This window comes from Heteronotia binoei, chromosome 10 (assembly GCF_032191835.1).
Source record: "Heteronotia binoei isolate CCM8104 ecotype False Entrance Well chromosome 10, APGP_CSIRO_Hbin_v1, whole genome shotgun sequence".
In the NCBI taxonomy this organism is placed as follows: Eukaryota; Metazoa; Chordata; class Lepidosauria; order Squamata; family Gekkonidae; genus Heteronotia; species Heteronotia binoei.
Window position 1 is genome coordinate 97,066,558 of NC_083232.1, and position 14,614 is coordinate 97,081,171.

Consider the following 14,614-nt stretch of genomic DNA (forward strand, 5'->3'; position numbering starts at 1 on the left):
GGGGCATTGGCCTGATCCAACATGGCTTCTCATGAGCACAGGAGGAAAAAATTATAAAACTTCCATTTGGATTTAAAGGAGTCATTTTTGAAAGAGCAGAAGGCTGATAGTTGTGTTCTGTGCCTAACTCATGATATCTCCTAGGTGGTCCTATCAAAAAGTGCTTTGTAGTGAGCTGACTCAATTGCAGACAGAAATAAGACTCACTGTGATTGAGAGCCAGCAAATGAAGGCTTAAGAGAGGGGGAATAATAAACGTGACCTGTGTCCCTTGTGTGGTGTTAAGAAGGTCCAGAAACCAAGACTCATGTATCATCAGCCTGTCTTAGACAAGGGTCGTTTTCGCACTCACCTTAATCAGCAGCGACGACCCTCTTCACCGCGCAGGATCTGCGCGGATTTCGCACTAATTGCCGCGGAGCACCCGGAAGAGCCGGAAAGTCCCGGCGCTTTTGCGGCACAAACGGAAAAGTTTCGGTTTGCGCCGCAAAAGCGCCGGGACTTTCCGGCTCTTCCGGGTGCTCCGCGGCAATTAGTGCGAAATCCGCGCAGATCCTGCGCGGTGAAGAGGGTCGTCGCTGCTGATTAAGGTGAGTGCGAAAACGACCAAGGTTTCTGTTGTAGGGGAAGAAGATAAAGGAGATTGTAAGCCACTCTGAGACTCTGATTCAGAGAGAAGGGCAGGGTATAAATCTGCAGTCTCCTCCTCCTCCACCACCACCTCCTCCAGTCTCTTGTTCTTCCCTCCAGTCAGGAGCCAAAGGAACAACTCCTGACCTTCCTGGGAATGGCTAAGAATTCCTCCCTGCGAGGTGGACTCACAGAAAGGATTCACAAAACTTAGTAGGTGGCCTGCCAGTCTGAGGCACTAGATTCCGTTGCTAGCTGTGAAGACGAATAACGAGAGTTATGAATTTTAAAATATATTTTATTAAAGTGCAAAGAGTACTTTAGTTTCTAGATATTTAGTTGCTTTCTAAAATTCTTAAAAGACAAAAAGTTCACAAGTACAGGATGTTACCCTTCCAGTTGTGGGTTTCAAGACAACTCTTCTCCAGAGTTCAGCAAGCCAGTGCTGGTTTGGCTTCAGCAACCTAAGTCCCAAAGATGGCCAAAATGAGCTAAGACATGCCTATAGACCATGACAGCGTGTAGGCACCTTCTAGGCTAAAGGATAGCTTTTTGGTTACTTCTTTTATTGCTAAGAGACCCGAGAGGCCTTTGCACCAGTCAGGGCTCGAAGCAATTCCCTATGGCCAAACATGTAAGATGATTGACCATATGACCTACTGGTCTGTGCCCATGTGAGAGGGCAGAAGAGTCTGCCTGCAGCCAAACAACTTCACTCTCTCACAGGTGGCTAATTGGATGGAATGTACAGGGCAGATAACGGCAAAGAGCAGACAAGGCACAGCTGGTGTTATGGCTCCTGTACAAGGTCATGGTGCCCTCTCGCATGATCCCAAGTTGAGGCTGTAGGGAAAACGGAAAGCAGGCTGCAAAAACAGCTTAACCAAAGCACTTTGAAACAGAATCCATTTAGAGAATCAAACTCAGAGAATCAAACTTCTTGACAGGGGAACCACCCAAGACCATCCCCATGTGGAAACCACCCCTAGTCCAGTTAGAATCATAGAGTTGGAAGGGATCTCCAGGGTCATCTAGTCCAACCCCCTGCACAATGCAGGAAACTCACAAGTGCCTCCCCCTAAATTCACAGGATATTCATTGCTGTCAGATGGCCATCTAGCCTCTGTTTAAAAGCCTCCAAGGAAGGAGAGCCCACCACCTCCCGAGGAAGCCTGTTCCACTGAGGAATCGCTCTAACGGTCAGGAAGTTCTTCCTAATGTTGAGCTGGAAACTCTTTGGATTTCATTTCAACCTGTTGGTTCTGGTCCTACCTTCTGGGGCCACAGAAAACAATTCTGCACTATCCTCTAAATGACAACCCTCCAGGTACTTGAAGATGGTGATCCTATCACCTCTCAACCATCTCCTCTCCAGGCTAAACATGCCCAGCTCCTTCAACCTTTCCTCATAGGACTTGGTCTTTTGGTCAGTTCTTTTGCTGTTGCACTGTATTGTCATGGTACCCAACTGCCTGTGGGCGTCTGTGGAACTCTGGCCAGCGTGGTAGCCACCACCACAAAATGGCAGCCACTGCTTATCTTCCGTCATTCAGTGAAGACCCTTATGCTATGGTGGCAGCTGCTTTTTTTTTAATATTCACATATTTGAAGGGCACAAGGAAAGGTGGCAGACACCCTGACGCTGACAGGCACGATATTGGGGACCCCCGATGTACTGGTTCTTTGTCATCTTCCCTTTCCCACTACTTCTTAGCCACTTGTCCCAGACACGCGTTATTCTGTTTGGGTTTTAGGTGACCTTGTCTGCCGTGAAGAATCCCCACGCTCTCTTTGTTCCAGTGCCAGAGAGGGCAACAAGGTGTATTGCAAAGCATGTGATGGAAGCAGCAGCCTTGCTTCAATGGGTCTTGTTGACTGGAAATGATAGCAATTCATTTTCTCGCCAGATGAATGTCTTCTCCTACATGCTGCATGAACTCACTTTTGTATTTGTATGATTTCCCCGCTGGGAATTTGTAATCTGTAACAGTCCTAAGCAGCCCCGTGGCGCGGAGTGGTAAAGCTGCAGTACTGCAGCCGGAACTCTGCTCATGACCTGAGTTCGATCCCGCCTAAGCTAAGATCAAGTAGCTGGCTCGAGGTTGACTCAGCCTTCCATCCTTCTGAGGTCAGTAAAATGAGTCCCCAGCTTGCTGGGGGGAAAGTGTAGCTGACTGGGGAAGGCAATGGCAAACCACCCTGTAAAAAGTCTGCCGTGAAAACATCATGGTGCAATGTCACCACAGAGTTAGAAATTTGTATTTGTATGATTTCCCCACGGGGAATTTGTAATCTGTAACAGTCCTAAGCAGCCCCATGGCGCGGAGTGGTAAAGCTGCAGTACTGCAGCCGGAACTCTGCTCATGACCTGAGTTCGATCCCGCCTAAGCTAAGATCAAGTAGCTGGCTCAAGGTTGACTCAGCCTTCCATCCTTCTGAGGTCAGTAAAATGAGTCCCCAGCTTGCTGGGGGGAAAGTGTAGCTGGCTGGGGAAGGCAATGGCAAACCGCCCTGTAAAAAGTCTGCCCTGAAAACATCATGATGCAATGTCACCAAATAGTTAGAAATGACTGGTGCTTGCACAGGGGACTATCTTTACCTTTAACAGTCCTACACCTGTTGAAATTATTGAATGTTCACACACTGGGAAGTGGAGTTTTATACCACAAAGAAGCGTCAAACGTTACGGCATGCATTCAGAAATTATAGTTGGTCTTTCTTCTATGGCAAGTAATTCCCCTATCAAAAGCTTTTAATGTGCAAAGCAGTTCCAGGGCTCTTTTTCTTGGTTGTATGACCAGAAGAGGCCAGAAACCCAGGCCTCACTTTCAGCCATATATGTTCCTTGACATCAGAAGAAGATATTGGATTTATATCCCACCCTCCACTTTGAATCTCAGAGTGACTCACAATCTCCTTTACCTTCCTCCCCCACAAGAGACACCCTGTGAGGTGGGTGCAGCTGAAAGAACTCTCACAGAAGCTGCCCTTTCAAGGGTAACTCTGCAGGAGTTATGGCTGACCCAAGGCCATTCCAGCAGGTGCAAGTGGAGGAGTGAGGAATCAAACCCAGCTGTCGCAGATAAGAGTCCGCACACTTAACCACTACACCAAACTGGCACTGATGCTCACAATATTCTTTTAGACTATGATCTTTGCTTTGTAGATGGGGCAAGAATGGCAAGAAAGGCAGAGACTCTGCTCCCTTAGTTGCTTAGGTGAACATATTAGGATGAACATATATGAACATATGAAGCTGCCTTATACTGAATCAGACCCTCGGTCCATCAAAGTCAGTATTGTCTTCTCAGACTGGCAGTGGCTCTCCAGGGTCTCAAGCTGAGGTTTTTCACACCTATTTGCCTGGACCCTTTTTTGGAGATGCCGGGGATAGATAGATAGATAGATAGATAGATAGATAGATAGATAGATAGATAGATAGATAGATAGATAGATAGATAGATAGATAGATAGATAGATAGATAGATAGATAGATAGATAGATAGATAGATAATTTTATTTATATCCCGCCCTCCCCGCCGGAGCAGGCTCAGGGCGGCTAACAACATCATTCAAATTTCCATTATACAAAAGACAAAGTTACATTTAACATTAAACATTAACATTAAAATTCTGATAAGTTTAAAATTAATTAATTAAATTGATAAAAGTGCTAATGCTATTTGTTCTTTTCTGATGGCAGTAATCATTAGCAATTTCTTTCTTCGTCAGCGAAAGCCAGTCGGAAGAGGAAGGTCTTGCAGGCCCTGCGGAATTGTTCAAGGTCCCGCAGGGCCCGCATTTCCTCTGGAAGTTGGTTCCATAGGTTCGGGGCTACAGAGAAGGCCCGATTGCAGGTGCATTGCAGCTTCACCTCTCTTGGTCTGGGGGTGGTCAACAAGTTTTTTCCAGCTGACCTCAGTGCTCTCTGGGGTTCATATGGGGAGAGACGGTCCCTAAGGTAGACAGGTCCTCGACCATATAGGGCTTTAAAGGTAATGACCAGCACTTTGTAACGAACCCGGTATATAACTGGCAGCCAGTGCAGCTCGCGCAGTCCAGGCTGTATGTGCTCCCATTTAGGGAGCCCCAGCAACAGTCTGGCCGCTGCGTTCTGCACCAGCTGCAGCTTCCGGGTTCGGTACAGAGGCAGTCCCATGTAGAGGGCATTACAGTAATCCAGTCTCGAGGTGACCGTTGCGTGAAGTACCGTTGCCAGATCTTGGCGCTCTAGGAAGGGAGCCAACTGCTTTGCCCACCTCAGGTGGAAAAAGGCTGACTTGGCAGTGGCTGCAATCTGGGCCTCCATTGATAATGAAGGCTCCAGTAAAACTCCCAGACTCCTAACCCGGTGCACCGCTTTCAGCGGCGCCCCGTCGAAGACCAGGAGAGGTATTTCCCCTTCCCGGGCGCCCCGACCCAGACAAAGGACTTCTGTCTTCGCTGGATTCAGTTTCAGCCCGCTCCCCCTCAACCACATTGCCATATCCTGCAAGGCCCGGTCTAAATTTTCAGGGACGCAGTCAGGCCGGCCGTCCATCAGCAGATAGAGTTGGGTGTCATCTGCATATTGATGGCACCCAAGTCCATATCTCCTGGCAATCTGGGCAAGAGGGCGCATATAGATATTGAATAACATTGGTGAGAGAACTGCCCCTTGAGGCACTCCACAATCCAGTGTGCGCCTCCGGGACCGCTCGCCACCAATTGCCACCCTTTGTCCCTGATCCTCGAGGAAGGAGGAGAGCCATTGTAAGGCAGACCCCCTCACCCCTATATCGGCGAGGCGGCGGGTCAGTAGCCGATGGTCGACCATGTCAAACGCGGCCGACAGATCTAACAACATCAGCATCGCCACACCGCCCCAATCCAGGTGCCGTTGGAGATCATCTACCAGGGCGACCAGTACTGTCTCCGTCCCATAACCCGGGTGAAAGCCGGACTGGCAAGGGTCTAGGATGGAAGCGTCATCCAGAAAGCTCTGCAACTGCGACGCCACTGCCCTCTCTATTATTTTACCTAAAAACGGTAAATTAGAGACTGGTCGGTAGTTTGCCAATTCGGCCGGGTCTGCTGTACTTTTTTTCAAGAGGGGTCGGACCAAAGCCTCTTTCAGGGATGATGGAAAGCGCCCCTCCGAGAGGGATCTATTTATGATGTCCCGTAGAGGACATTCAAGCTCCCTCAGGCAGGATTTAATTAGCCAGGAGGGGCATGGGTCCAAATCGGAAGTTGTAGGGCGCGCAGAGGAGAGAATTCCGTCAACTTCCTCCAGGCTGAGCGGGTCGAAATGATCCAGAGTTAAATCAGAAGACAGGCATGGGGCCTCGGGCTCATGTACTGTATCTAAGGTGATGGGCAGGTCCTGGCGGAGCGACGTGATTTTGTTTGTAAAAAATTTTGCAAAAGCCTCACAGCCTATTTCTAATTCTTTAACGTTTGGTCTGCCCTGGGGCAGTGTAGTTAAATGTCCAATTATTTTAAACAATTATGCCGGGCGCGAATTTGCAGACGCAATCTTGGCTGCGAAGTACTTCTTCTTCACGGCCTTGACTGCCATCTCATATGACCTCATAAACGTTCTGTAGGATGTTCTCGCTGCTTCGCCACGAGTGCGCCGCCACTGCCTCTCTAGTCGTCGGAGTCCTTGTTTCAACCGGCGTAGCTCCAGGGTATACCAGGGAGCCAGCCTTGAACGAGGGCGCAGAGGACGTCGGGGTGCGATCTCGTTGATTGCCCCAGATAGCCGGTCTTGCCAGGCATCAACCAGGGCATCAAGGGGGCCAAGGATCCCGAAGAGCCGTTTGGAACCATTCCGGTTCCATCAGGCTCCGCGGGCGAGCCAAAATAGGCTCTCCGCCCTTACAGGGTTGTGGTAGCGTCTCCATACGAGCCTTGCGGGCTAAGTGATCCGACCATGGTATCGCCTCCGTTGCGATTTCGTTCACTTTAATCCCGGCCGCAAAGATCAGATCTAATGTGTGCCCAGCCTGATGTGTGGGAGTCGTAATAAATTGGGAGAGTCCCAGTGTCGCCATAGAAGACACTAGGTCTATCGCCTGAGTGGAAGCCGCGTCATCGGCGTGGACATTGAAGTCACCCAGGACCAGAAGCCCTGGGTACTCCAACGCCCAGCCGGACACCGCCTCCATCAGGGATGGTAAGGCGCTGGCCGGTGCGTTAGGTGGACGGTACACCAGCCAGATCGCCAACCTCTCCCCGACATCCAACACAAGGCCGACACATTGAACCTGGGACCTTCTGCTTCCCAAGCAGATGCTCTACCACTGAACCACCGTCCCTCCCCCATGACTCATGACTAAATGCAAAGTCCCCTAATCTCGAGGCTCTAGCTCTTGCAAATTGGTCAGGTTTTTTTCTAGTTTTAGGGGATTAGGAGCTTCAGCTTCAGTTTGGGTTGGGCTCCCCTCTGAAAGCCACTGGTTGTTTTCAGAGCAGTCCTTGTTCCCTGTGCCAAGAACTTTTATCTCAGAATTAATACAGAGATGCTCAATAAAAATCTTTATCATAAACTGCTGTTGTATCTGGAATAATTTTGTAATCTGCATGTTTTTGAGCAACTGTCAAGGTATGTGGTTCTGTACAGCTTTTAGACTTTCAGTCCGCAGCAGCTAACTTCAGGATGTTAAAAATAACAATGAGCAATTAAAATTACCAATAATGTTAATAAAAATAGCATTTTAAACTTTCCATTCACTCGTTCTTGTCCTGGCCACAAACTAATTAATGGAAGGACTGGAATCTTTAGAAAATTGAGGCTGCAATAGCACACTTAGGTCAAATGCAGTGTGACTGTGTTGCTAGTCCCAGTGACTTCATAGGTCAAAACTGATGCAGATTACTTCTTTTCTCTTCCAGCAAAGTTGTGTTTTCCAGGCCTTTTCTGCATGTTTCTTTCCCCCCATTGGTTCTGGCCCCATTTTGCTTCAGTTTATCACCTGATTTTCACACACATTTTTGTGCCTTTAGTTTCTACTTCTTTTTTAAATTTTGTTTTTCCTTTTTTTATCAAGTTTTTTAAAACTACTGTTACCCCAATTTTGAGTCAGCTTTTTCCTTGTTTGTAATGCTGTTGGGTTTCTTTGTCCCACCCCCTCCCATCTACCTCTATCTCACTTTTCGACAAATGGACAGTCACCATCTTCAAACCACTTCCTCTCCTCCCCCACCCCTGAAGATGAGAGGTGTCAGTTATTAGTTTTTTTTAAAGGCTCTAAAATATGGCTATATAGGTATAGCATGTAATTATAGTTTAAATGGGTTCTCTGAATTCCCAGATTTCTTTTTAAAAAAAAAAACCAGTAAGTCTCTAGCTTCTTCCCTCACAGAGAAAAAGGGGGAAATGCATATTTCTGTAAGGGAGAAAACTAGAGACTTTTTAAAAGCTAGGGATTCAGAGAACCTGCTTAAACTATCACAAGGTGGCTAAGTCGCAGAATGCACCTGTTCTGACCTGCAGGCCCTATTCCGCCCTGCCCCTCTGGGGCTTTTCTCACCACCTGGAGAGGCGTTTCTTCCACTTTCTCCAGTAACCACCACCATCACATGACCTTCATACAGAATTGCCCACCGGGAGGGTCGGGACTCCCAGTTTCCCTTCCACATTCTAAGACCTCGCCTCTGTCTTCCACTGCCCAGCTCCTGGTCACCATGGAAGCAATTTACTGTCTTGAGCTACTAAAGTGTACATAATTTGTTGCAGGGGTGTCAAACATGTGGTTCAGCCCCCGGAAGGCTCCTATCAGGTACCTGAGCAACTGGCTGTCATCTGCTTCCTTCTCCCTATATCTTGCTTCCTTCTGCATCACAGCTTGCTTTGCAAGGCTTGTTCAATTGCACAGCCGAGCTACTGAGCCAAGCCTTTCTTCCTTCTATTGGCTGAGGCTCCTCCTGCTCCTGGTCCCCTGGGGAAGGAAGGAAAGAGCCAGAGCTTCCTTTGCCCAGTTCCCTGGATCCCATGGGAGAAATACAAAGAAAGCACCTTTAAGAGCAATGAGTGCTAACATTTTAAGCATGTTTTAATAAGAACATAAGAGAAGCCATGTTAGATCAGGCCAATGGCCCATCCAGTCCAACACTCTGTGTCACACAGTGGCCAAAATATATATATACACACACACACACACACACTGTGGCTACTAGCTACTGATGGACCTCTGCTGACCAACTGACCATCCCCGGGCCGAAGGAGGCAAAACTGCAGAGCACTTGTATGCGGGCCTTCTCTATCATAGCTCCACACCTATGGAACCAGCTCCTGGAAGAAGTGCGGGCCCTGCGGAACCTTGAACAGTTCCGCAGGGCCTGCAAGACCATCCTTTTTGGAATGGCCTTTACCGATTAAATGACAGAGGGACTCGCCTAAGTGACTTTCACCACCATGTTTATTGAAATAGCACCAGAATATTAATTTTAGGAAATTTTAAATTAGGTTGTTTTAAAACTAGTTACTGTTTTTAAATACTTATTGTATAATTTATTGTATTTGATGTTGTTAGCCACCCTGAGCCTGCCTCGGCGGGGAGGGCGGGATATAAATAAAATGTTGATGGATTGCTCCATATTTTTATCTAACCCCCTCTTGAAGGTGGCTATGTTTGTGACCGCCACCACCTCCTGTGGCAGTGAATTCCACGTGTTAATCACCCTTTGGGTGAAGAAGTACTTTCTTTTATCCGTTTTAACCTGTCTGCTCAGCAATTTCATCGAATGCCCACGAGTTCTTGTATTGTGAGAAAGGGAGAAAAGTACTTCTTGCTCTACTTTCTCCATCCCATACATTATCTTGTAAACCTCTATCATGTCACCCCGCAGTCGACGTTTCTCCAAGCTAAAGAGCCCCAAGCGTTTCAACCGTTCTTCATAGGGAAAGTGTTCCAGCCCTTTAATCATTCTAGTTGCCCTTTTCTGGACTTTCCCCAATGCTATAATAACCTTTTTGAGGTGCGGAGACCAGAACTTCACACAGTACTCCAAATGAGACCGCACTATCGATTTATACAGGGGCATTATGATACTGGCTGATTTGTTTTCAATGCCCTTCCTAATAATTCCCAGCATTAAACTTAAAAATTTAAGTTTTTTAAAGAATATATTTAATTGTGTTTGTGTCCTTTATAAAATTTTTATCTCCGCTACCTAATCTTAAATAGGTACATACATTGCCTGGCCCGACGTGGTCTGGACCGGCCCAACAAAGTCTCATTTATATCAGATCTGGCGCTCATAACAGATGAGTTTGACACCCCTGGGTTACAGATGGCCTGTAGTAGAACAGCTGGAGTAGTTCTGGAATATCACAGGCTTCTGGGTTTGTTTAAAGTTAAACTAATCCAACCTCTAATGTTAGTTCCCTATGTAATGCTTTCCCAGAACATTACCAAACAATCCAAAGTAAACTTCAAATAACCAGAAAGGTATTTAAGCTGTCCACTTTCATTTGCCTAGTGTTCTCTCCAGACCCAGCAAGAGGCTCCAGAATCAGTTTCCAGAGTTGCAAGTCTAATGTAAACACGAGGCTTCGGCGTGAGAATGAACTCTTGGCCAGTAGCGGGGATCCTGACTGTACGATTCCCAGCCAGCTGCTTGAAGTGAATCAAGAATTACTGCAGTCAGGAATCATAACTCTGTGTGGTACGTAGTAAAATAGATAACGGTGTCGTTTTGACAAAATACTGTACAAGCACATGCACGGAGATTTCTTGCGGCATTGTCCTCGCAAGAGCTTCTGTCACTCCTGATCCAGTGCTATAAAGTTAATTGTGAAGCATGAAAGAAAGCCCATCATCCAAGATCAGGGGTCCCCAATGTGGGTCTATGTGGTACAGAGAACCACTTCCAGAATCAAAAGTTTAAAGTATTTATTTTTTAAAAAAATATTTACAAGCACATGATTTTAGCACCACACCAGATTGAAGCAAGGAAGAGCAACAGAAACTGGCAGAACGCAAAACCTCTGTCCCTCTTCTATACATGCTCTAACTGATAGAAAAGTAGGACAGAAAACAGCTAATTCCTGTAAAGATCCTCCATTACCTTGAGAGGTTAGTCCAGCTTTCTAGGCCAGCCGCATGGTCCAAAATTAAGTGCTGCTCCCATCTTCTGTCAAGAGGTCTGTTCAGCTCAGCATCCCCAGGAACAGAGAGACCGCCTCCCCCTTGCAAGGCAGTTTTAACAAACCTGTGTCTCCAGGAAGCCCCTTCCTGTTACCTGTCTAGCAAAAAGTCCTCCATGTCTCTATGTTCCGTGCTTGCAGTCGTAGAAGGGGTGTGTGAATGTTACCTGCTTGCAGAAGGAGGGGTACCCATTAACATTTCTTAAGAGATGGGTCTGAAAGGCCATGAGTTACTTCTTCCTTCTCAGCCTGTAGGGGGGAAAGGCCTTTTAAAATGCCAGCTTGCTAACCTCCCTCCTGGAGAAAACCACATTTCTCCACAGAGGCCATTCCCAAGGCCAAGTTCAGAGAGGCTGGCTATGGTTGCTAAGTAACCTAATAGCCAGGGGAGGGCATTGCTTTTGTGACGTCAGCACCACTGCATCAATCCCATGCCCATCACACATCAGAAGTCGGGGATTGGTGTAAGGGCTCCCTGATGTCACAAAGCTGCTTCTGATGTCATCCTGTGTTTTTTCAGGAGCTGCCTCTAGTGGCAAAGTGATTTGGAGGCAGAATCAGGAGGCAAGCAGATGCGGAGGCATGGGAAATGGTTACATAGAGATTCTTTATTCATTTGTAATTTCTGGTTAGGAAACAGGGACCGTGGTGGAAGAGCCGTGGTGCAGGTCTGCGTTAAAAACGGTGTGTGGTTCAGTGAGCATTCCAGAGTCCAGGAGCTCACTCGACTTCTGATGTATCTCTACAGCATCCCAAGGTATGTAAAAGAAGAAGAAGCTGGTTCAATGTCTACATTTTATTTAATTACTTATAAGGCTGCTAGCAGGCAGGCAGTTTGGGGCACGTGGGAGGTGTCCCAAATTGGGCAAGCTCAAAAAGAAGCATCTTAAACCATCCACATGTTCCAGCATGAGGCAACTGCAGCGCACCATTCCCTCGGCACAGTTTGGGTTTCTTTTTCCCCATACATTTTTAGTGGTCATGTGCATATGCGCTCGTGTGCTCTGGGCAGGTTTTTTAAAAAAATAATACTGGTGAGCGCCTAGAGCGGATTGGCAGGTTCACACCACCAATCTGCCTTGCTCGTGTGCATCTGTGTCCAGACCCCAAAGATATGACTGGCATGCAGCTCAGAAATTTGCTACCCCTGCAAAAGTCGCTCTGAGGATTTTGGAGGATGGGGCGAGTACGGGATGGGAGCAGGCGACAGATGTGCTTGTGTGGACGGGTTTTTCTAGTCAGTTTCTAAGGCATCTCAGGGTCACCTTAAACTGCCTTCTGTTAGCAGCCATAGTCCACTTTTCTTACTGAGACTCCAGGCTGTCTGGCGAGTGTCTGTACCATCAGGACACCGCCTCCCCCATCCTTAGCTGCTGGGACCACAGAGGAACAATGTGAGGATAATCACCAAACCCATCTCTGTGCAAACACAATATTCAAAGTTTTAACAATGTTTGGTGTTTACTAACAAATCCAAAAATAATAAATTCCAGTAATGTACATAATATGCAATCTACAAGAAATCATACAGGGAAAAGTCCCTCCACAACGCACGCCACCCCTACTGTACTTTCTGTGACCAACATCCAAATATTGAGATCGTTTTTAGAAACTGGCATGAAGGTAATTTGCAGAAACGTTCGAGGATGAATGATAAATAAAATACAGCAAGGCAGGAGAAATGACACATGATGATGAGTAGCAACTGAATTTCGGCACTACTTACCTACTGCATTTATTATTTGAGAAGACAGTCCCTGGAAGAAGGGCTACTTGGCCTGAAACAATTTTGGACCGGTTCTCCAGTCGTCGGATTTTCAGTAAATATAAATAATAATATTTGGATGTTGGTTACAGAAAGGTACAGTAGGGGTGGCGTGCGTTGTGGATGGATTTTTTCCTGTATGATTTCTTGCAGATTGCATATTATGTACATTTACTGGAATTTATTACTGTTTGGATTTGTTAGTAAACACCTATAAATGTTAAAACTTTGAATACTGTGTTTGTGTGGAGAGGGGTTTGGTGATTATCCCCCAACCTTAGAGCAGTTTAACAAACTAACTATTATTATGTTTTATGGTGGGGGGAAGTACCATCAAGTTGCAGCTGACCTACGGCAACCCCATAGGATTTTCTGGGTCAGAGATGTTCAGAGGTGGTTTGCTACTTCCTGTCTCGGCATAGCAGCCCTGGACTTCCTAGGTGGTCTCCCATCCAAGCACTAATTATGGCCGACTTTGCTTAGCTATTGAGATTGGCCTCGTCTGCCCATCCAGGTCAAGGCATTTTGTTGTTGGGGAGGGCACCACATTGAATAAACATTGAACCTGCTCTTTTAAAAATAAGATCACGTATGGACAGTTTGTCCGGAGTTCGTGGGAGGGATAAAAGCAAAGGTGAGTTGGGTTAAATACAGATTTTTATAAAAGACAGTGAAGGTGTGTGTTTGCAGGGGTGAGGGGGAGAGATCAGGTTTACTCAGCTTTGTGAATAGACATGGTGATGTTTCTTTTGATGCATATTTATGTATGTTCCATTGTCATTTATTTATTTGTTTTTAAACATTTATTAGCTGCCATTCTACCTTATGGAACTCAAGGCAGCTTAAAGCAAGGGAAACAACAGGGGAAATGGTTTGCTGCTCTTCCATTGTCCATAAAGCGTAGCTTCATATTCAGGTCTCTGGGGGTTTCTGGCCACATTTCTGCTTTTTAATGTTTCTTGCTGCCCAGCGGGGTTTAGTATGTCATTTGTATTTCTGCCACTTCAGTTCTTTAGCCGGTACAGTTTACAGAATGTCTGCTCTTTTTGTTTTAGAAAGGAGGTCCGTGTTTTGGGACTACTCATTTTAATGGATGCTCGCAAAAGTCAGAATGTACCTGTCTTTTTCAAAGCCTTGGCAGCTTTACAGGTGAGTGCAGATAGTTACAATGAAGCATCTACTATCTGACTAGGGCTCTTTTCTGATAATTCGGCATTGGTATGTGCCTCTCTGTTCAGGAACAATGAAGGGTATTTCTTCCCTTGCAACTGGTGCATTTTTAGCTGCCGCTTTCTGCTGCTGCTGCCTGACCTAGACTGATTTTGCACTCACCCTTACGCCGCTCCCACGTCCGTCTTTTCAGCGCGGCGTCCTCCTGATTCCCCACTATTTGCGTCGGGGCTGCAGCAAACATCGCGGTTTTTGTGCAGCAAACGGAAACTGATTTCAGGAGGACGCTGTGCTGAGAAGACAGACGGGAGAGTGGCGTAAGGTGAGTGCGAAATCGGCCCTAGTTTTCTCACTGCGGTGCTGTGTAGCTTGATGAAATTTAGGTGCTGGTGCTAGTTAGGATGGTAGTAGCTGTAGGTACGATTGATTTTAATTGGCTTTCTCTGAGGCCTGGAGCATGAAGATGCTGCCATTGCTTTTGAAACACGGAGCTGGAAAGTACCACTAAAGGTCATTTAGTCCAGTCCCCTGCACAATGCAGGAAATTCACAAATCCCTCGACCCCACTCCTCCAGAGACCCTTGCTCTGTGCCCAAAGGAAGGCTCATTATTCCTGAACCAATCTGGCCTGGTGGAAAATTCCTTCCTGACCCTACAAAGGCTATAGCTTGCTACCCAATGAAGCATTCTTTCCTGGCCATACCTCTGGCACAAGGTTCCCCAACCTTTTTGAGCCTACGAGCACCTTGGGAAGTTTGAGATGGAGATGGAGATGGTGAGCACCACCCCAAAAGGAGGCAGAGCCAAACCCAGTACTTTTCTCCTAACCTCCTGAGAAGGAAACCTGAAGGAGGAATAGAACCGTACAATAGCTAAGGAAATCCCAAGTTAGGGTTTGTAGAATCTTTTGGGAT

At 46.7% G+C, this 14,614-nt stretch overlaps 1 protein-coding gene across 1 annotated transcript in view; it reads left to right on the plus strand.

Annotated features, from left to right (window-relative positions):
- Positions 1–14,614, plus strand: part of PLEKHG4B (pleckstrin homology and RhoGEF domain containing G4B) — a 137,212-nt gene that overhangs the window by 58,666 nt on the left and 63,932 nt on the right. The window contains exons 4-6 of the mRNA XM_060247742.1: positions 10,099–10,284; positions 11,399–11,522; positions 13,586–13,679. Coding sequence (XP_060103725.1) covers positions 10,099–10,284; positions 11,399–11,522; positions 13,586–13,679 — 404 coding nt within the window. The remainder of the gene's footprint in view (positions 1–10,098; positions 10,285–11,398; positions 11,523–13,585; positions 13,680–14,614) is intronic.